Here is a 23,671-nt window from a genome sequence, read left to right as displayed (position 1 = left end):
AAATGATCCTTATCCTTAACAATATTAAGTATTTAGACATACAAAAATCTGTTTTCTACCTTAATATAGCTATTAAAAAGAAATGTGCACAAATGAATGCATTTTGTTTTTCACTCTACTTCTTTGTAGTCCAGAAACTGTAATATCTGTGAAGCTAGGTCCTAAGGTCTTAAACTAAGCTAATTCTGAGCCATGATTAAATCACCACTTAAACTAAACCAGATTTTAGCCTGTCACCCTTTTTGCAGATCAAACAAATGCAAGAGGCTAGAGGGAGAAAGCAGCGCTTTTTTGTAAATGAATAAACACTTTTTTTTCAGGTAGGAGCAAAAGCAATAAAGAGGCAGAGCGAGTCATTTCCTATCAGCAACACATGCATTTTAATATTTAATCCCCTTAGTGCTGCTGTGACAGTAATCACCATAACTGGGAGATAGGGGCATATATTGTGAAATGTGCTTATTTAAAAGATTCTAAAACAGTATAGTTTATAATTTAGCCAAAATCTTGATATTAACATATATGTATGCATGTGTTAGTTCTCTATATACACAGTAATCAACCATCCTCCTTATATTATACAGGCCATAAAGGTAGAGCTTTAGGAGCAGTGAGAAAAGCTTTAGGGGCAAATTTCAGTAAACTAAATTTTCTTTCTTTGCTAGATTTTCTAAAACAAATTTTCAATATGAAAATTTAAATTTCAAAAAGAACAATGAAATAATAATGGATCCAATAATAACTGTCTATTTCTTAAAAGTAGCTAGATTGTTTGCACCTGATTGTTTTTGTATGCACTTTGATTACCATACCCAAATTTAAGATGAAAATTTTAATTTCAAGAAGAGCATTAAACTAATAATGGATCCAATAATAATTGTCCATTTCTTAAAAGTAGCTAGATTGTTTGCATTTGATTATTTTCGTATGCATTTTCCTTACCATATGTAAAACTTTTCTTTAACATTATTATAGTTAAGAAACAACAAAGAGCCAGCACCAATGTGCACTAAGGCATCAAATATTCCAAACTGCATTATAAAAATTTTTTTTTTGAGATTTTTGGCAAAAAATTGCAATTTCTTGAGCTGCTTCGCCACGTCACGGCAAATCTCATTTGAAGCAGTCCTACACTAAAATATTTTTATAAAATGTGCCATGCGGCCTCACATATAAATAGCAGAACTGCTCTCAGCAGCACTCACCTGGTCTATTGCAGTCCCGTACCCATGACTGAGTCATGGCTGTGGGCGGGACAGGTCCAAGCAAATGCTGCATGAAGTATATATATAGCCTGTGGACAAAGCCTGATGACCCAATGTGAACAGTCACCAAACGCCAAAATCTATACAGATGGAATACATCCTAAATTGGGGTGCATAGCAAGGTGGAGGTCAACCACCGACCAATTCAACAAAGAAACAACAAAGAGCCAGCACCAATGTGCACTAAGGCATCAAATATTCCAAACTGCATTATAAAAATTGACCTCCACCTTGCTATGCACCCCAATTTGGGATGTATTCCATCTGTATAGATTTTGGCGTTTGGTGACTGTTCACATTGGGTCATCAGGCTTTGTCCACAGACTATATATATACTTCATGCAGCATTTGCTTGGACCTGTCCCGCCCACAGCCATGACTCAGTCATGGGTACGGGACTGCAATAGACCAGGTGAGTGCTGCTGAGAGCAGTTCTGCTATTTATATGTGAGGCCGCATGGCACATTTTATAAAAATATTTTAGTGTAGGACTGCTTCAAATGAGATTTGCCGTGACGTGGCGAAGCAGCTCAAGAAATTGCAATTTTTTGCCAAAAATCTCAAAAAAATTTTTATAATGCAGTTTGGAATATTTGATGCCTTAGTGCACATTGGTGCTGGCTCTTTGTTGTTTCTTTGTTGAATTGGTCGGTGGTTGACCTCCACCTTGCTATGCACCCCAATTTGGGATGTATTCCATCTGTATAGATTTTGGCGTTTGGTGACTGTTCACATTGGGTCATCAGGCTTTGTCCACAGGCTATATATATACTTCATGCAGCATTTGCTTGGACCTGTCCCGCCCACAGCCATGACTCAGTCATGGGTACGGGACTGCAATAGACCAGGTGAGTGCTGCTGAGAGCAGTTCTGCTATTTATATGTGAGGCCGCATGGCACATTTTATAAAAATATTTTAGTGTAGGACTGCTTCAAATGAGATTTGCCGTGACGTGGCGAAGCAGCTCAAGAAATTGCAATTTTTTGCCAAAAATCTCAAAAAAATTTTTATAATGCAGTTTGGAATATTTGATGCCTTAGTGCACATTGGTGCTGGCTCTTTGTTGTTTCTTTGTTGAATTGGTCGGTGGTTGACCTCCACCTTGCTATGCACCCCAATTTGGGATGTATTCCATCTGTATAGATTTTGGCGTTTGGTGACTGTTCACATTGGGTCATCAGGCTTTGTCCACAGGCTATATATATACTTCATGCAGCATTTGCTTGGACCTGTCCCGCCCACAGCCATGACTCAGTCATGGGTACGGGACTGCAATAGACCAGGTGAGTGCTGCTGAGAGCAGTTCTGCTATTTATATGTGAGGCCGCATGGCACATTTTATAAAAATATTTTAGTGTAGGACTGCTTCAAATGAGATTTGCCGTGACGTGGCGAAGCAGCTCAAGAAATTGCAATTTTTTGCCAAAAATCTCAAAAAAATTTTTATAATGCAGTTTGGAATATTTGATGCCTTAGTGCACATTGGTGCTGGCTCTTTGTTGTTTCATTATTATAGTTAATATGAATAAATATAAAGTTATGCTCCTGGAAATATATTCCTATACATACTATATAAGTACCATTTGGTATACATATTACATTCTGAAAATCTCATGATCGCTTTCGTAACAGAAGTAAAGGTGGTGTCACACACAGCGACGACGACAACGATGTCGCTGCTACGTCACCATTTTCTGTGACGTTGCAGTGACGTCCCGTCGCTGTCGCTGTGTGTGACATCCAGCAATGAGCTGGCCCCTGCTGTGAGGTCGTTGCTGAATGTCCTGCTTCATTTTTTCGTCGTCGCTCTCCCACTGTGAAGCACACATCGCTGTGTGTGACAGCAAGAGAGTGACGAAATGAAGCGAGCAGGGAGCAGGAGCCGGCATCTGGCAGCTGCGGAAAGCTGTAACCACTGTAAACATCGGGTAACCAAGGGAAGACCTTTCCCTGGTTACCCGATATTTACCTTCGTTACCAGCGTCCGCCGCTCTTGCTGCTAGTGCCGGCTCCTGCTCTGTGCACATGTAGCTGCAGTACGCATCGGGTAATTAACCCAATGTGTACTGTAGCTAGGAGAGCAAGGAGCCAGCGCTAAGCAGTGTGCGCGGCTCCCTGCTCTCTGCACATGTAGCGACGTTATGATCGCTGCTGCGTTGCTGTGTTTGACAGCTAAGCAGCGATCATAACAGCGACTTACGCTGTTACGTCACAGAAAATGGTGATGTAACAGCAATGTCGTTGTCGCTGTTGCTATGTGTGAATCCAGCTTAAGAATGGTCTCTTATCTCTCTTTCATTGACCATAAAGGCCGATATGAGGTCAAAATATCCATGTATGTAAAGAAAAGGGAAATCCAGTGAAAGACCATAAATCTAGAATACATTAAAATATAACTTTTATTCAATTAGGTCTAAAATCTAGAAAATAGTAAAATGGGCAGTTATATTAAGCACTCATAGGCTAAACTACGCGTTTCAGCTGATTAAGCCTTCATTATGGTACTTCATCGATCAGCTGAAATGTGTAGACTAGCCTATCACTGCATGATATAACTTACAGTTATTAATATTGTCTGGATTTTTATACCTAATGAAATACAAGTTATATTTTAATGTATCCTGGATTTATAGTCTTTCCTTGGATATCCCTTTCTTCATATACGTCTAAAGTGTGGTGAGCTCCCCCTTATTCATGCATGTACCTCCAGGCACACTGTGAAGTTAATCCAGAAACCAACGGAATGGTGAGCTGGCTATATCTTTTCTTTTTTGTGAAAAATATCCATGTGGAGTAAATATAAGGCTACGTTTTTACCTGAGATATTCTATGAAACCAACATATTCTTGTTTTATGAAGCAAAGCTCATGCAAGAGTTTTAGGGCCTCAAGATTTGAAAACAATCATCACATCATTATTGCCAGGACATGTAAAGGAGATCCTGTTTAAAATGGAAAAACATTTTTCCATGTACATTCCTCTTCATTCAGCTAGATGTAAACCTTGTATGAAACCTTTATAAGTCTATATGTACCTAAAAAGGCACTAGCTGAGTATGATGTAAGCTACATATGATAGGCTCTACCTTGAGCCATAGAGTATTCTGTATTGTACTATTAATATAAAGTGAATTTTTTTAGGATTTACTCTTTACACTTTTATTAATATTTTTTAGCTATTCACTAGAGCAATAAAAAAGCTTATTACTATATAGCTAAGTGACTCCATGAGCCATTAAATACCAACCTGTTTCGTCCTGAATCTCTAAATCCTTTGGCAAATGGATTTCGGTCAATTTTCAAACGGGTTATCTAGAAATAAAAATAAAATAATTCAGAAGTTCATTGAGTTATTCTTTTTTTGCATGATAAATATGAAACAAAATGAATGTTTTTTTTCAAATACCACAAAATGTTATCAGATCACTTTCTTTCAAAGTATACAACCATAGTCCAGATGCAATGACAGATCGCAAAAAAAGTTCAACAAACACCTTATTTAGAGGACACACCAAATTTATACTGTTATACAAGCTGTACACTGACTACATTATTGTATCAAAGTGTCATATCTTCAGAGTTGTCCCATTAAAAGATTTCATAAAATATTTAAAAAAATTTGAGGGGTGTACTCATTTTTGTGACATACTGCAGTTGTAGAAATATAGTATGAAGGGCATATAAAATTATTATTTTACTTTCCAGTAGAGGTAATTCTAAAAGTGCGTTTATCGTAGTTCACATTTCCGTGTCTAAATCAAATCATAATCTAAATACTTTTTTCTTAAGAACTCTTTCTAAGTCATGATATGAACTATTAGGGCTACTTGGCCAGAGTTCTTATGAAAAAGGAACATGATTTCAGATGAGCTGACACATGATTCCAATAGAATACATCTGTGACTCCCCTAAAATATATACACATACGTCACATCAAATGTGTTAATGATTCTACTGAGTCACGCCATTTTGTCCTTAGAATTAGAATTCCAATTTCATGGTAATTAGTTTATAGTTGAAAAGCGTATGAACTGATGGAAAAATGTATATTGTACGTCATAGAATTCAACAAATCATTTTATTTATTGAGAGGATGTTTCACCAAATTTTTCATGTTGCGTTGGATACACGATGCGTAGCAGAATAAAACATTTTTTGCTGTATTTTAAATTTGGACATATTGACATCTAATGAGTTTACTTTTGTTAAGGCCCGTTTCACACGTCAGTGAAAAACACTGACGTTTTTCACTGGCGTGTAAAACACGCACATGTCCCTGCGTGTGCCGTGAATTACGGCACACGTGGGTTGTCTAAGTGCAATCCGGGCTCCGTTCTCCGTGGCCCGTGATTGCACTTAGAGATTAACTCACCTGTGCGCGCTCCCGCTCTCCATGGTGCTGATCGCTCCTGCGGTGCAGCATCCGGCCGGCGCTGACCACCGCAGCAGCTGCTTCCGGGTCGGCTGTGTCGTGCATCATGAATATGCGCGACAGTAATGAGCCGGCTCAGAAGCAGCAGGCTGCACGGGCTGCAGAGGACATCGCTGGAGCCGGGTGAGTAAAAATGATTTTTATTTTAAAAGCACGCTTTTTTCTGGCACGTGTTTCACGGACCACACCACTGCGTGGTCCGTGGGACATCAGTGATGCCAGAAAAAAATTAAAATGTCTCCGTGCGGCAATCACGGACACGCGGGTGCGCCGCACGGAGACACGTGCAGTGAAAAATCACTGATGTGTGAGCAGACCCATTCATTATAATGGGTCTGCATATGTCAGTGATTCTGGTACGTTTAAAAAAAAGCACAAACGTACCAGAATCATTGACGTGTGAAAGGGGCCTAAAGGAGTATTCCCATCTTCAAGATCCTATCCCAATATGCAGTAGATGTAATAATAATGTTAGCAAATGCCTCCAATTAGAAATGTAGTATAGTTCTCCTGATTAGCTATGTCTCTTACCTCATGTGAAGGGCATTGCAGTAGCTTAGGTATCCATGGTTATGATGAACACAACCAACTAACTGTCACTATATGAGTGGTCATAACCATGGAGACCTCAGCTGCAGTGCCCTGCATATGAGATAAGTGGCATAGCTAATCAGGAGATCTATACTACATTTCTAATTGGAGGTATGTTCTAATATTATTATTATTATTATTATTAATATTATTATTACACCTACTACATACTGGAGATGGGAATATGCCTATAAGTCCAAGTGGGTGTTCTCAGATAGCAACTCATACAGAGAGAAGAAATACACACCAATAGTGAAAAGTAATAACACCCACATGGAGTTAACAAAACTTAACTCATTAGGTGCCAAACACTTTGATGTCTACATTTATTCTGCTCTGCAGCCACTATTACATAGTGTCCCACTCAACATGGAGAATTTGTTGAACGGTCCCCCGAAATGTACTGTATTCAAAACCTACATTGCTAAAAATGTTATCATAGAGAAAAGGTGGATTTTGAGGCCTTTATATAACAATAGACGTGAACAGACATTTCCATTTTTTAATTGCCGCATTTAAATGAAGTGTTTAAAAGGTTTAGTGCATTCATCAGTTAAAAGATTGCTTGGCCAATAAAACTATGGTTGGTAATATCTTCTTCACGTGTACTGTATATCTATCCCAAAAGGAGGGGTTCTAGTTTAAAAAATCTATTTCATACAGACATTTAGTGAATTCTCAGTTAATAGATTGGAGTTTCCTATCCAGGTCTCTCTTTTGTTAGGCAGAAAGGAGATAAACTGCAAAAAAAGAACATCTATCAAATTAACAAATGTCCCTAAATCCATAAGTGGCCTATCAAAATAGGCAACTCTTTTCCGGGTGTCTGTAAAAAACAATAAAGCAGCTATAATGCAGTAAGTTATATCCTCATCAATTATTTTGGTTTTACAATTTTTCAGTAAGACTTTATTGATCCATTAAATCCACTTCATATATCATCTCAGCAACTTGATCAGCTTATCAGGGAAATTTGGATTTTAAAAAGGGTTAGGCCACAGTTTCACATATACGATAGTAAAGCCACGTGCACACGTTTAGAATTTGGTAAGTTCTTACCTCACTACTTGTAAGGTCACGTGCACACATTGAGTATTTAGTGAACTTTTTACCTCAGTATTTGTAAGGCCACGTGCACACATTAAGTATTTGGTAAGTTTTTTACCTCAGTATTTGTAAAGCCAGGTGCACACGTTTACTATTTGGTGAGTTTTTACCTCAGTATTTATAAGACCATATGCACACATTGAGTATTTGGTGAGTTTTTACCTCACTACTTGTAAGGTCACGTGCACACATTGAGTATTTGGTGAGTTTTTACCACAGTATTTGTAAGGCCATCTGCACACATTGATTATTTGGTGAGTTTTTTCCTCAGTATTTGTAAGGCCAGGTACACACATTGAGTATTTGGTGAGGTTTTTACCTCAGTATTTGTAAGCCCATGTACACACATTGAGTATTTGGTGAGGTTTTTACCTCACTACTTGTAAGGCCATGTACACACATTGATTATTTGGTGAGTTTTTTACCTCAGTATTTGTAATCTAAAACCAGGAGTGGTAAAAAATACAGAAGTGGTGACATGTTTCTATTATACTTTTCTTCTGATCGTTCCACTCCTGGTTTTGTCTACAAATACTGAGGAAAAAACTCACCAAATACTCAACGTGTGCACATGTCCTAGCACTCCAAGTATCCACTGGTGTCCTGCCACAAACTCAATAGCCTCATGGGCGTATATGACTATATATATATATATATATATATATATATATATATATATATATATGAATTTGTGTTAGGAGACCTGTGGCTGCACTGGACAGTGCAATATATACTCATTTATCATGTTGTTTGCTCGAAGCACCATATAGTAGCACATGGAGTATGACTTGGTAAGGTAAAGTAACTTCAGAAATTGATGTATTTATGTAGACATTACTATTTTATCTTTATCATGACTGATTTTTTGAATAAAGTATTTGTATAACATAGTAGTTAATATAATGTTGCCTACCTGTTGATTCTGGTATGCAGTCACTGTAGTAAATATTGTTTCTGGGAATGTGAAAGCTTTTTCACCCTCTCCTATTGGAATTGGTTTTACTGGAGACAGTTCATCACCACAATCTTTCCGAATCACATGGACACGTGGCTGATATTTGTGCATGGAATGAAGAATAATCTGCTAGGAAAAATACAAAGTTTTGTTAATAGCTTATATATATGAAATATGGGAATATATATATTTATACAGCACTACGCGTAATCTTTAGTAAGGTGTGAAAAGATGCTGCCAAACTAAATTTTCAAATATAAGGTTTTTTTTAACATTTTATTGTCCTAATGATTACAAGCAGATTGGGGGTACAAGTCCTTTGTAGCCTATGCTTTTATTATATCTGTACACTGGGTTGTTGTGAGTGAACTAAGGCCGGGGCTGTGTGCTCCTATCTCCCGAGCTGCACATCTCTTTGGAGGGGGAGGGAGTTTGAGCAATGTGTGGGTGTCCAAGGACACAGGCACCCACTAATATGGTTGAAATTATCAGGGCAATGAAGTTAGAAAAAAAAACCTTTAAATTATTTTCAAACATTCAAAAATGTAGTTACTCATTAACAAAAAATCAAAGTGAATGAACAAAAACGAAATCTAAAACAAAATCAACATTTGCCATAAAAACAACATGAATTCTTCTAGATACATTTGTACACAGTTTTTGAAGCAATTTAGTAGGAAAGTGGTTCCAAACATCTTGTAGAAATAACCACAGATCTTCTTTCAAAATAAGCTTGCAGAAATATTACTACTACCATGGAATCGAAATAGACGCAATAATGTTGAGCTCAAGACTCTATGAGGATGACATTGGTTGTATGTTTGAGGTCATTTTCCTCCTGTAGAGTTAACTTAGAGATTCCTGATGGTGTTGCATGATGGCCAATGTCTACTTATATTTCTCTGTATTGAGGACACTATGAGGCCCTGTGCGCACACTGCGTTTTTAGCCACTTTTTTTTGTTTTTGCTGCAGAAATTTGTTGAGAAAATGGTTGTAACCTTTCTGCAGACATTCCCCAGCAAAATCTATGGGAAAAAAATTAGCTGTGCACACACTACGTTTTTTTCTCAAGAAAATTCTTTCTGCAGAGTTTCTTGAGAAAAAGAATGAGCATGTCACTTCTTTTCTGCAGGTACAGTTAGGTCCAGAAATATTTGGACAGTGACACAAGTTTTGTTATTTTAGCTGTTTACAAAAACATGTTCAGAAATACAATTATATATATAATATGGGCTGAAAGTGCACACTCCCAGCTGCAATATGAGAGTTTTCACATCCAAATCGGAGAAAGGGTTTAGGAATCATAGCTCTGTAATGCATAGCCTCCTCTTTTTCAAGGGACCAAAAGTAATTGGACAAGGGACTCTAAGGGCTGCAATTAACTCTGAAGGTGTCTCCCTCGTTAACCTGTAATCAATGAAGTAGTTAAAAGGTCTGGGGTTGATTACAGGTATGTGGTTTTGCATTTGTAAGCTGTTGCTGTGACCAGACAACATGCGGTCTAAGGAACTCTCAATTGAGGTGAAGCAGAACATCCTGAGGCTGAAAAAAAAGAAAAAATCCATCAGAGAGATAGCAGACATGCTTGGAGTAGCCAAATCAACAGTCGGGTACATTCTGAGAAAAAAGGAATTGACTGGTGAGCTTGGGAACTCAAAAAGGCCTGGGCATCAACGGATGACAACAGTGGTGGATGATCGCCGCATACTTTCTTTGGTGAAGAAGAACCCGTTCACAACATCAACTGAAGTCCAGAACACTCTCAGTGAAGTAGCTGTATCTGTCTCTAAGTCAACAGTAAAGAGAAGACTCCATGAAAGTAAATACAAAGGGTTCACATCTAGATGCAAACCATTCATCAATTCCAAAAATAGACAGGCCAGAGTTAAATTTTATGAAAAACACCTCATGAAGCCAGCTCAGTTCTGGAAAAGTATTCTATGGACAGATGAGACCAAGATCAACCTGTACCAGAATGATGGGAAGAAAAAAGTTTGGAGAAGAAAGGGAACGGCACATGATCCAAGGCACACCACATCCTCTGTAAAACATGGTGGAGGCAACGTGATGGCATGGGCATGCATGGCTTTCAATGGCACTGGGTCACTTGTGTTTATTGATGACATAACAGCAGACAAGAGTAGCCGGATGAATTCTGAAGTGTACCGGGATATACTTTCAGCCCAGATTCAGCCAAATGCTGCAAAGTTGATCGGACGGCGCTTCATAGTACAGATGGACAATGACCCCAAGCATACAGCCAAAGCTACCCAGGAGTTCATGAGTGCAAAAAAGTGGAACATTCTGCAATGGCCAAGTCAAACACCAGATCTTAACCCAATTGAGCATGCATTTCACTTGCTCAAATCCAGACTTAAGACGGAAAGACCCACAAACAAGCAAGACCTGAAGGCTGCGGCTGTAAAGGCCTGGCAAAGCATTAAGAAGGAGGAAACCCAGCGTTTGGTGATGTCCATGGGTTCCAGACTTAAGGCAGTGATTGCCTCCAAAGGATTCGCAACAAAATATTGAAAATAAAAATATTTTTTTGGGGTTTGGTTTATTTGTCCAATTACTTTTGACCTCCTAAAATGTGGAGTGTTTGTAAAGAAATGTGTATAATTCCTACAATTTCTATCAGATATTTTTGTTCAAACCTTCAAATTAAACGTTACAATCTGCACTTGAATTCTGTTGTAGAGGTTTCATTTCAAATCCAATGTGGTGGCATGCAGAGCCCAACTCGCGAAAATTGTGTCACTGTCCAAATATTTCTGGACCTAACTGTACCTGCGTAATTTGCCATAGCTAATGGTAAAATAACGTAGGGACCAACCTGCAAAAAAAACGCACCAATAATGCATTAAAAATACATAAAAAACGCACAAAAAGTGGTAAAAACGGAGGTGCATTATTGGTGCGTTTTTTGAACGCAAGTGCGCTAATCTTTCAGACTCTCAAAAGGCCTTTTTCTTGACTAAATCCTTAAATTTATTTGTTGAATTGAAGCCCCAAGATTGCAGTAACCTACAGTATATGCTTGACTTTTGTCTGTGGATACTTGTTCTTAGGCCGAAGTCACACTTGCAAGAGACTCGCGCAAGTCTCGCATCGCATCACCCAGCACGGCTTCACCCTCTCCTAATAGGAGTTGGTCAGCTGCATGTATTTCTATGCATCTGGGATGCTCCTGTCAAGAGAGTGTGTGGCCATGTCAGGTGATGCGAAGTGAGACTTGAGCGAGACTCTCGCAAGTGTCACTCCGGCCTTATACCGCTTTCCAGCCCTTCGGTGAATAAACTGACTTGTGTCATAACTAAATGTTTCCAATTTTGTCTCATCAATCCAGTACACCTGCTGCTATTTTTCTGCATTACAGTTCCTATGTTTTCATGCAAAGTTGAGTCACATGGCCTTGTTTTAATGTTAAATGTTTTTTGGCCACAATTTTTCCAAAAAGACTGCTTCTAGCCAGACTTCTCTGAACAGTAGATGGTTGTAGCTGGGTCCTTTGGGTTTCTGCCCATTCTGAGCTGATGACATTGCTGAACATATTCCAATTTCAAAGGGAATTAAACATGATCTGTTATTCAACTGTTGTGCTAAATTTCATTGACCGATCATTGAGTCTACAGTCCTCAATGTTGCCCTTTACTTGGTGCTTCTTCACATAATATTGAACATCATATCTTGAAATCCCAGTCTGCTTTCAAATCTTTGCCTAGCAGAGACTTTTCAGATTCAGTATATCTATATTATGTTTTGTTGCTGTGCTCAGTCTTGCCATGATGCATGACCTGTGAGATGAAACCTTCATCTTCCACAACCTCACCTTTGTAACAGAGTTTGGCTGTTCATCACCCAGTTTTAAGCCTCCTATATAGCTATTAATGTTTTGGTTAATGGCTGTGTTTCAACCTAAATATGAAAATGATGATCATTATCATCTGTTTGGTATAAATGGTTGCTCAATACGTTTACACCTGACTATAATCTTATAAAATTCCTGACTTTGTTCAAGTGTGCTGAGAAGATTTGATGCTGTTTTGAAGGCAAAAGTGAGTCCCACCAAACATTGATTTGATTTAGATTTTTATTTTACAATGTATTAATTTATTAGGAAAAAATAACTCTTAACATTTCTATTTTTCAAAGCAATTTTACCTTACGGACCTGCCTAAAACTTTTACACATTATATATATTACATTTTTTCCCAATGATCATTTGTGTCAATTTTTTGTAATGAGGTGATTAAAAACGAATAATTAATTTTAAGTCACTTTCATGTCTATGCCTTCAATAAGATTTTATTCAGCCTGAATGCTTTCTTTGATCCTAATTAATTCAATGGCCATCAAAACTGTGTTTGAAACTGTGGCTTGGTTTTAATGCCGCAACTTCAAATTAATTTATTTCAATGCTGATTACATTAAAATCATATTGGAAGACATAAATAATGAAGAACAAATTGTGATTCAAGTTATAATTTTACCAATCTCATACCCTATTGATGTGGCTGCCGATGTTCCCTAACTTTTCACAGAAATCTTATGATCTCCTGCTTCCATTAAAGAGGTGGTCTACTACAAAGCATAGTGGCCACATCCATGTAAAGCTGAAACAGAAGGCTTTTCTAAATACCTTCTGTTGTCAATTCTGCCTGTAAACGGCGCCATTGTCGTCCGCTAAGTTCTCATCACGTGGCCCTCGGCTGCACTGACCTCTGATGTCCAGTGATGTCACGTCAACTTTCGTATTTGTTAGAGACATACAAGAACTGGAGCCATCCAGGGCTATTCATAAAATATCCAAACTTTATTACATATAAGGATAAAAATAGGTTTCACTTGTTACAATTTATATAAGGTGCTATTAAAGGACAAAGGTGAAGAACCACATAAGTATGGGGAGCGAGGGTGAGAACCACCCTAATAATGAGAAGTGAAATTAGTAGGGACTGAAGAAAGTGAACATATTCATCAGTGGCCGGCAAGCATGGTACCCCTGTCTTTACGCAGATTATGAACAATGTATAGCCAAGTGGGCATCAAACCATTACAGCAGGGCAGAGGCACCAAATTACAGCCAGTCACATCAGGAAAAAGTAAAGTAACAGTCCCAAAACTTACACATAATGATGAGGGTGGTCACCAAAGCATCCCACACCAGAAAAACGGAGCCTTCCTACGCGCGTTTCGCAACACGGGTTGTGTCTGGCTTCATCAGGGAAGGTATGGAAAAAATGCTGTTTAAGGACCTTAAATAAGAGGTCACATGACCTAATTCGTCTGACCAGGACCTAGGAAAATGTGTCCCAGCCAATCGGATCCCCGCTAGCGCGCGTGCGCACCGCGCGTCAGGCGTCACACGCCCCGCAGCCGTCCAATGAGGAGGGAGGCCCGGAGCCCAGCAACTCTGGACTCCAAAGCCACCCCCACCCACTATAGTGACGGCCAGGGGGCGGGCAAGGCAAGCGAGCGGCGCGCCCGCGTCACGGGGATCAGAGGGCAGGACACAGCTCCCAGCCAGAGACCGTCTCTCAGCCAATCGGGTTGCTATGGCGGCGCACAGGCATCGCACGGCGAGAATCCACAACCGGTCCCCGGCAATTCAGTGAGGAGGGACGCAGCGAGCCCCCGGGCCCAAGGGCCCACAGCATCCCCCCGCACACAGTTAGGACGCCGGGGAAATAGTGGGGACAGGTCGCCGCGCGGTGGCGGCGCGCACAGCAACCAGAGGGCGGGACGGGCAAATGGCTGAGAAAGTATAAATGTGCCAATGGCAATAAATAAGTACCCATGCTATCCCATAAAATTGCTAAGTTGGCATGGATAACATAACATTAACAAGCAAGTATACACAAGACATTAAAAGGGATGAAAGGACAAGAGAAGGAGATATTATGAAAAAATCTTCTCAAAGTGGCAATATGTCCATATCACAGGAGGGCCATGATGGAACACTTTTCCAATACAGATGTTAGGTCCAAGTCCAATAGGTAAACCACAGTAGATATTTGATATCAAAAGGTCCTATAGAGGCAAGGGAATAAATTTAGCAAACTGGAAATATGAGATGGGGACAGTAGAAACCAATTAAAAACAAATTAAAAGAAAAAAAAAAAAAACTTTCTCCCTAATATTAAAAAGAAGGAAAGAACGGTGCAGTATATAGAATCTCACAATGAGATCTCACAAAAAAGGGGCAAAATTTAGTGCCTCATTTAGGCCCTTCGGTGTTACTGTGTCCAAAATGGTGATCCATTTTAGTTCACGTTGGGCCAACAGTTTTTTAGCATTCCCCCCTCTTATCCCACAGTGAATCACATCAATTCCCCTGACCATAAAGGATCTGGGGTTGCATCCATGGACCAATTTGAAGTGGCGCGGGATAGTTTTTAAATCTGCCACATTGGTCACTGTGACTGCCGCCCGAATGTCCCTCACATGCTCCCTTACCCTTACTCTTAATTCCCTCGACGTCATACCGATATAGATTTTATTACACTCACATGTTGCGTGGTAGATGACATTGACAGTCGTACAGGAAATGTGTTCTCTTATTGAGAAGGTTTTCATTCCATCACTGGCATGGAAAGAGGAGCAGCGAGAGACATTCGGGCAGGAGACACAGCGGCCACAAGGAAAACATCCTTTAATAGGTCCAGAAGAGCCAAAAGGACTACTGGTCACAGGTGGTATGTAATGGCTTCTGACCAAGTAGTCCTTGAGGTTTCTACATCGCCTAGCGGTCATCAATGGTACAGGGGGTAGATGTGACCTCAAAGTGGGGTCCGATTGAAGGATCGGCCAAAATTTAGATAAGATATCCCTCATCTCCTGCCAATTGGCATTAAATGTAGAGATGAATCTTACATTTTCCACAGGCTTGGCTTCACCTCTCCTCCCGTGTAACAAATCCTGCCTAGACACCGATCTTGCTCTATGGTAAGCCTGCTTCAAAATGCGATTACCATAGCCTCTGTTTTTAAACCTTATCCTCAAATCATCTGCCTGATGTTTAAAAGTGCTGTCCTGAGAGCAGAGTCGTCTCACCCTGAGATATTGACCAACTGGGATGGCACGTACAGTGGAGTTGGTATGGGCAGAGGTGGCATGGAGTAGGGCGTTTACAGACGTTGGTTTTCTGTACACATCCGTCTGCAAAGCACCGAACTCATCTGCAGTAATCTTGATATCTAAAAACTCAACTCCACTGTCGCTAAAGCTATATGTTAATTTGATGTTATAATCATTTGTATTGAGCTGGTCCATGAAAAGCCTGAGTTGAGAGATGGTACCCTGCCAGATGATCAGTAGATCATCAATGTACCTCACCCACATAGACACCAAGGGGGCGGCCCATGCACCTCCGTCAACAAACAAACCCCTCTCCCAAAAACCGAGAAAGAGGTTTGCGTACGAAGGTGCACAGGCCGCGCCCATAGCGGTCCCCCGCCTCTGCAGATAGAATCTATCCTTAAAGACGAAGAAATTGTGGGTGAGTACATAGTCAAGAAGTTCAAGGACCAGCTCACAAATTCGCCCATCCCAATTGCTCATGCTCAGAAAGAAACGAGCTGCTCTCAGGCCAGCGTCATGGCTGATGCATGTGTATAAAGACTCTACATCAGCCACAACCAAGAGGGTCCCCGGGTCCACATGAACCCCATCAAGTCTATTGAGCACCTCGGTCGTGTCCCTAACGTAGGATGGAAGGGTCTCCACCAAGGGTTTTAAATAATAGTCAATGAATTGACAGATGGGACTGCATAACCCCTCCATCCCTGAAACGATGGGCCGACCGGGTGGGTTGATGGGGTCCTTGTGGACCTTGGGTAACAAGTAAAAGGTTGGAATTTTAGGATATTTCACAAATAAACCATCAAAGACCCTCTTGGTAATAGGCAAGGGAATAAATTTAGCAAACTGGAAATATGAGATGGGGACAGTAGAAACCAATTAAAAAGTGATGAGTGATGTTATCTTCAAGGCCGCAGACAAGGGGGGCAATGTCGTGGTTTGGCCAGTTGACCTTTATGAGAGGGAGGCTCACAGGCAGTTGAGGGATAAAGAGACATACAGTAGATTGGATTCCTCTCCTCTGGTGTCGTTTTCTGCCCAATTGTACCTTATCCTCAATGATGCCCTAGACCAAGGCATTATTACCAAGAGGGTCTTTGATGGTTTATTTGTGAAATATCCTAAAATTCCAACCTTTTACTTGTTACCCAAGGTCCACAAGGACCCCATCAACCCACCCGGTCGGCCCATCGTTTCAGGGATGGAGGGGTTATGCAGTCCCATCTGTCAATTCATTGACTATTATTTAAAACCCTTGGTGGAGACCCTTCCATCCTACGTTAGGGACACGACCGAGGTGCTCAATAGACTTGATGGGGTTCATGTGGACCCGGGGACCCTCTTGGTTGTGGCTGATGTAGAGTCTTTATACACATGCATCAGCCATGACGCTGGCCTGAGAGCAGCTCGTTTCTTTCTGAGCATGAGCAATTGGGATGGGCGAATTTGTGAGCTGGTCCTTGAACTTCTTGACTATGTACTCACCCACAATTTCTTCGTCTTTAAGGATAGATTCTATCTGCAGAGGCGGGGGACCGCTATGGGCGCGGCCTGTGCACCTTCGTACGCAAACCTCTTTCTCGGTTTTTGGGAGAGGGGTTTGTTTGTTGACGGAGGTGCATGGGCCGCCCCCTTGGTGTCTATGTGGGTGAGGTACATTGATGATCTACTGATCATCTGGCAGGGTACCATCTCTCAACTCAGGCTTTTCATGGACCAGCTCAATACAAATGATTATAACATCAAATTAACATATAGCTTTAGCGACAGTGGAGTTGAGTTTTTAGATATCAAGATTACTGCAGATGAGTTCGGTGCTTTGCAGACGGATGTGTACAGAAAACCAACGTCTGTAAACGCCCTACTCCATGCCACCTCTGCCCATACCAACTCCACTGTACGTGCCATCCCAGTTGGTCAATATCTCAGGGTGAGACGACTCTGCTCTCAGGACAGCACTTTTAAACATCAGGCAGATGATTTGAGGATAAGGTTTAAAAACAGAGGCTATGGTAATCGCATTTTGAAGCAGGCTTACCATAGAGCAAGATCGGTGTCTAGGCAGGATTTGTTACACGGGAGGAGAGGTGAAGCCAAGCCTGTGGAAAATGTAAGATTCATCTCTACATTTAATGCCAATTGGCAGGAGATGAGGGATATCTTATCTAAATTTTGGCCGATCCTTCAATCGGACCCCACTTTGAGGTCACATCTACCCCCTGTACCATTGATGACCGCTAGGCGATGTAGAAACCTCAAGGACTACTTGGTCAGAAGCCATTACATACCACCTGTGACCAGTAGTCCTTTTGGCTCTTCTGGACCTATTAAAGGATGTTTTCCTTGTGGCCGCTGTGTCTCCTGCCCGAATGTCTCTCGCTGCTCCTCTTTCCATGCCAGTGATGGAATGAAAACCTTCTCAATAAGAGAACACATTTCCTGTACGACTGTCAATGTCATCTACCACGCAACATGTGAGTGTAATAAAATCTATATCGGTATGACGTCGAGGGAATTAAGAGTAAGGGTAAGGGAGCATGTGAGGGACATTCGGGCGGCAGTCACAGTGACCAATGTGGCAGATTTAAAAACTATCCCGCGCCACTTCAAATTGGTCCATGGATGCAACCCCAGATCCTTTATGGTCAGGGGAATTGATGTGATTCACTGTGGGATAAGAGGGGGGAATGCTAAAAAACTGTTGGCCCAACGTGAACTAAAATGGATCACCATTTTGGACACAGTAACACCGAAGGGCCTAAATGAGGCACTAAATTTTGCCCCTTTTTTGTGAGATCTCATTGTGAGATTCTATATACTGCACCGTTCTTTCCTTCTTTTTAATATTAGGGAGAAAGTTTTTTTTTTTTTTTCTTTTAATTTGTTTTTAATTGGTTTCTACTGTCCCCATCTCATATTTCCAGTTTGCTAAATTTATTCCCTTGCCTCTATAGGACCTTTTGATATCAAATATCTACTGTGGTTTACCTATTGGACTTGGACCTAACATCTGTATTGGAAAAGTGTTCCATCATGGCCCTCCTGTGATATGGACGTATTGCCACTTTGAGAAGATTTTTTCATAATATCTCCTTCTCTTGTCCTTTCATCCCTTTTAATGTCTTGTGTATACTTGCTTGTTAATGTTATGTTATCCATGCCAACTTAGCAATTTTATGGGATAGCATGGGTACTTATTTATTGCCATTGGCACATTTATACTTTCTCAGCCATTTGCCCGTCCCGCCCTCTGGTTGCTGTGCGCGCCGCCACCGCGCGGCGACCTGTCCCCACTATTTCCCCGGCGTCCTAACTGTGTGCGGGGGGATGCTGTGGGCCCTTGGGCCCGGGGGCTCGCTGCGTCCCTCCTCACTGAATTGCCGGGGACCGGTTGTGGATTCTCGCCGTGCGATGCCTGTGCGCCGCCATAGCAACCCGATTGGCTGAGAGACGGTCTCTGGCTGGGAGCTGTGTCCCGCCCTCTGATCCCCGTGACGCGGGCGCGCCGCTCGCTTGCCTTGCCCGCCCCCTGGCCGTCACTATAGTGGGTGGGGGTGGCTTTGGAGTCCAGAGTTGCTGGGCTCCGGGCCTCCCTCCTCATTGGACGGCTGCGGGGCGTGTGACGCCTGACGCGCGGTGCGCACGCGCGCTAGCGGGGATCCGATTGGCTGGGACACATTTTCCTAGGTCCTGGTCAGACGAATTAGGTCATGTGACCTCTTATTTAAGGTCCTTAAACAGCATTTTTTCCATACCTTCCCTGATGAAGCCAGACACAACCCGTGTTGCGAAACGCGCGTAGGAAGGCTCCGTTTTTCTGGTGTGGGATGCTTTGGTGACCACCCTCATCATTATGTGTAAGTTTTGGGACTGTTACTTTACTTTTTCCTGATGTGACTGGCTGTAATTTGGTGCCTCTGCCCTGCTGTAATGGTTTGATGCCCACTTGGCTATACATTGTTCATAATCTGCGTAAAGACAGGGGTACCATGCTTGCCGGCCACTGATGAATATGTTCACTTTCTTCAGTCCCTACTAATTTCACTTCTCATTATTAGGGTGGTTCTCACCCTCGCTCCCCATACTTATGTGGTTCTTCACCTTTGTCCTTTAATAGCACCTTATATAAATTGTAACAAGTGAAACCTATTTTTATCCTTATATGTAATAAAGTTTGGATATTTTATGAATAGCCCTGGATGGCTCCAGTTCTTGTATGTCTCTCATATGCCTTTGGAGTGGCGTTGATTTTGCTGCGAGATGTGCCTTGGTTCAATGTTATTTTGTTTCGTATTTGTTAGTTGACCTGGCATCACTGAGGCTGGACCCAGTCTCTGTGAGTGACTGGGCTGTTTGCGAAGTTTCACCACACATCACAGCCCAGCATTGCTCCTGCTTGCAGCATTCGGTGGTGAAGGAAAGAGCATATGAGATGATGGGCTGTGACATGTGATGAAACTCCACCCACAGCCCAGTCACTCACGGAGATTGGGTCCTGCCTCAGAGATGCCAGGTCAACTTCCAATTCCGGATGTTGACGTGACATCACCGGACATCAGAGGACACTGCAGCCCGAGTCACGTGATGGGGATGAGCGGACCGCAATCGCACCGCTCACAGGCAGAATTGACAACAGAAGGTATTTAGAAAAAGTCTTCTGTTTCAGCTTGACATCGATGGGGTCACTATGCTTTGTAGTGGACCACCTCTTTAATAATAGAGAAGACAATCAAAATACAATAAAATAGGAAAGATTAATGCAACAGAATTGGCTACATTAAAACAAACATTAAATCCTACCTTGCATATACTTCATGTGAAGCGTGAATAAAAAAAATAGATTGTTTTACTCAATATAATAATAAACAACATTAGAGTCTTGAGAAAAGCTAATAGGAGGCAAGAGTGGAAAAGAAATAGCTACCATTAGCCATCTTACATTAGACACTATGTACAGATTTGGAGAAATGGAAACTTATTTCTTTTGCATCCATGAACTTGACTCATATACCATTAAAGATTAAAAATGACCACATTTGATTAGATTACTGGTATGTTGAAAGGTGTATAAATGATCTAGAAATTTCACAGATCGTTTCAATTATAATTTGGATTTTTCTGACATGACTTAATATCTATAAAGTAATATGAGATGAAAACTACTACTGGAAAGTTTGATACAAAGTCCTGGCATGGCGTATCTGATGATATATCCTGACACGTATGAATGTACTGTATGTATACTAGTTTTCTTACAACAAACTATATAAGCAGGCTAGACTAAAAACAGTCGAGTTCACATTAAACTAAATGTATAATTATTTGCTGTGGAACACTAGACTGCTAAGCCCAGAATGCCCAACATGATGCTGACAGATCAGACTTCTCCTTCAATATGATGGCTTCCTAGTAAAGGAAATGTGATATATAAATAATATTATAAATCTACGAGTCAACATTTTATTCAATTTTATTTTTTGAAAGGGAATCTATCACCAGGTTTTTGCTACCCCATCTGAGAGCAGCATAATGTACGAAAATACACCCCGATTACAGTGATGTATCACTAAGGTTGTTGTATTTTTGATGCATTTTTCAGAGCAGAACCTGAAGGATTAATACTAAAAATGCAAGATGCACAGAAATAGTTACTATCAATACAGAAATTAAAGGTGCTCAATGCTGGTAAAGGACTGAATGTGGAGCTCAAAAAGCACCAGCAAAAACTAAGCACACCACAAATGGTTAACAATATACAAATGTTTATTAAAGACACATAAAAACATCTAAAACCAGCGGGTACAATATCCAAAAAGAAAACTCATCCTCACTGCAGAATACAGCAATAAAATACAAAGACTTATAAAGCACCCAACGAGTTTGGTAACCACAAATAGGGGACAGACCTAATAATATGAATTCTAACACATGGGTCATGTCAAGCACATGTCATAAAAAAAATCAAAATAGGCTGACAAGGTATAAATCGGTGTAAATGTCTACAACCTGGATGATGATCAATGAATATGAGTAAATTCTCACTAACAACAATATTTGCACGTCAATGTGAAAAACCCAAATACAGTATCCAAATTAGAGCTAGGTGCGATAGCCAAAGTATAGCATGGAAGTGGCGGGGATTAACCCCATATGTATCGCTGCTCAAGGCAGCTTCATCAGGACTAGATAATGTCTGCTATGTGAACCAAAGGTAAGTTTATATACAATGATTTTAATTACATATCGCTAGATGCGTGATCCCCATGGATGCTGACACGTCACAGTTGCACAGGAGCTACAAGAACCGGGAGAGCGGCCAATTGTGCGCATGTGCCAAAACATGCTGGGCCTGCTCATACCAGAATGAGAAAATATGTGATGTATGGGCCTGAAGAACTTCCTAGCCCCAGTAAAGTGAATGAGAATCCTGAAGTCTCATGCACACATTGAGTATTTTCTCCTTGCAGATTTTGTGCAAATTCAAATTTACAGCAAGTAAATTTGTTCACCTTTTTTGCTATGAATTTCATCCATACTAATGTATTGGAATTATCTGCATCAAAAACGCAAGGAAAAAATACATCAAAAACACATGAAAAGTATGTTTCTGCTGCTGCGTTTATTGTGATAAGAGATGCAGAAATGATGACATTTCTGTATAAAATACTTTGTGTGCACATACTCTTACTAAGCTGTTTGATGCAGTTTTGAAGTTCTCCACCAGTTCTCTGAATCCTGAGCTCTGTATAATCCCACCCACACCAGTGATTGATAGCTTTCTAGGAAACTGTGCATAGCTAGAAATCTGCAAATCAGTGTTTGCAATGTGTTTATACAGAGCTCATGAATATGGAGCACTATATGGCAGCAGATTTACTCGCACTATAGTGATCTAGAGCTGATAAAACAGTGATTTTATAAAAACTACAGCAAACAGGGCAGAAAGTGACACCACTGGAATCAGGGTCTCTGTCTTAACATTATGCTGGTCTCAGATTATATAGCAAAAAGCTGGGACAAATTCCTTTGTAGTCACTAACTATCTATATATATAATTGCCTTATTCTGTCTGTCTGTCTGTCTGTCTGTCTGTCTATCTGTCTGTCTATCTGTCTGTCTGTCATGCTCCGAAATTGTGTCCTTACGGTGACACAAAGCTGATTGGCCGCTGGGCTCGCCATGGCCCCGCCCCCCCACACGGATTGGCCTCTCGCCCCGGCTCTCTGCAGGCCCCGCCCCCCTCACGCAATGCACGCTCGCTGTGGCCCAACTGACACGGAGCCCCGATTCCCAGGTGAGTACACACACACATCAGATCACACTCACTCTCACACTCACTCTCACACACACCTCACACATCACACATCACAACATGCTGGGATATCGCTTGCTTCTACACCGGCTCCGTCAGGATCCCAGCAGCGCCAGACATAACCTTGCGATGCTGGGATCTTCACGGAGGCCGTGAAAGCTGGTAACCATTATACACATCGGGTAACTAAGGTCCCTTAGTTACCCGATGTGTATCATAGTTACCAGTGTACACCGGCTCACACTCACTCTCATACACACCTCACACACACATCACATCGCATCCACACATCAAGGTCCTGCAGCGGCGGAAAATACAGACACATAACAGCACACACATAACAGCACACACATAACAGCACACACATACACACACAAATCAGATCACACTCACTCACACACACACATCACATCGCATCCACATACTCACAACATCCTGGGATATCGCTTGCTTCTCGGCCTCGATACTGTGCTGTTGTGATCTTCCAGGACCTGCCGGAGGATCACATGGCCAGAAGCATGTGATATCCCCGGATGTTGTGAGTATAAGCGCGTATGTGCGATATCGTCAGTGTCTGTGTGTGTGAGTGTATGCGATCGGGTGTGTGTGAGTGTATGCGATCGGGTGTGTGTGAGTGGATGCGATCGGGTGTGTGTGAGTGGATGCGATCGGGTGTGTGTGAGTGGATGCGATCGGGTGTGTGTGAGTGGATGCGATCGGGTGTGTGTGAGTGGATGCGATCGGGTGTGTGAGTGTCGGCAGAGGAGCACGGCGTGCTGGAGGAGGCTGGGAGCAGAGAGGCTGATCATGGGGAAGGCTGGGAGGAGAGAGGCTGATGCTGGGGGAGGCTGGGAGGGGGAGGCTGGGACGAGGGAGGCTGATGCTGGTGGAGGCTGATGCTTGGGGAGGCTGATGCTGGGGGAG

General features: G+C 41.5%; 1 protein-coding gene across 2 annotated transcripts in view; it reads right to left on the bottom strand.

Annotated features, from left to right (window-relative positions):
- The window catches only part of TBX18 (T-box transcription factor 18), a 77,494-nt gene that overhangs the window by 17,783 nt on the left and 36,040 nt on the right, over positions 1 to 23,671 (bottom strand). Inside the window, exons 5-6 of one of the 2 annotated variants that reach the window (XM_075338421.1) lie at positions 8,309 to 8,479; positions 4,513 to 4,577 (exon numbers count right to left, since the gene is read on the bottom strand). In XM_075338421.1, the coding sequence (XP_075194536.1) occupies positions 4,513 to 4,577; positions 8,309 to 8,479 (236 nt within the window). The remainder of the gene's footprint in view (positions 1 to 4,512; positions 4,578 to 8,308; positions 8,480 to 23,671) is intronic. The other variant, XM_075338422.1, reaches the window with a different exon arrangement.

The sequence above is a fragment of the Anomaloglossus baeobatrachus genome, chromosome 3 (assembly GCF_048569485.1).
Source record: "Anomaloglossus baeobatrachus isolate aAnoBae1 chromosome 3, aAnoBae1.hap1, whole genome shotgun sequence".
Classification (NCBI taxonomy): Eukaryota; Metazoa; Chordata; class Amphibia; order Anura; family Aromobatidae; genus Anomaloglossus; species Anomaloglossus baeobatrachus.
This window is presented reverse-complemented; position numbering and strand designations above follow the sequence as displayed.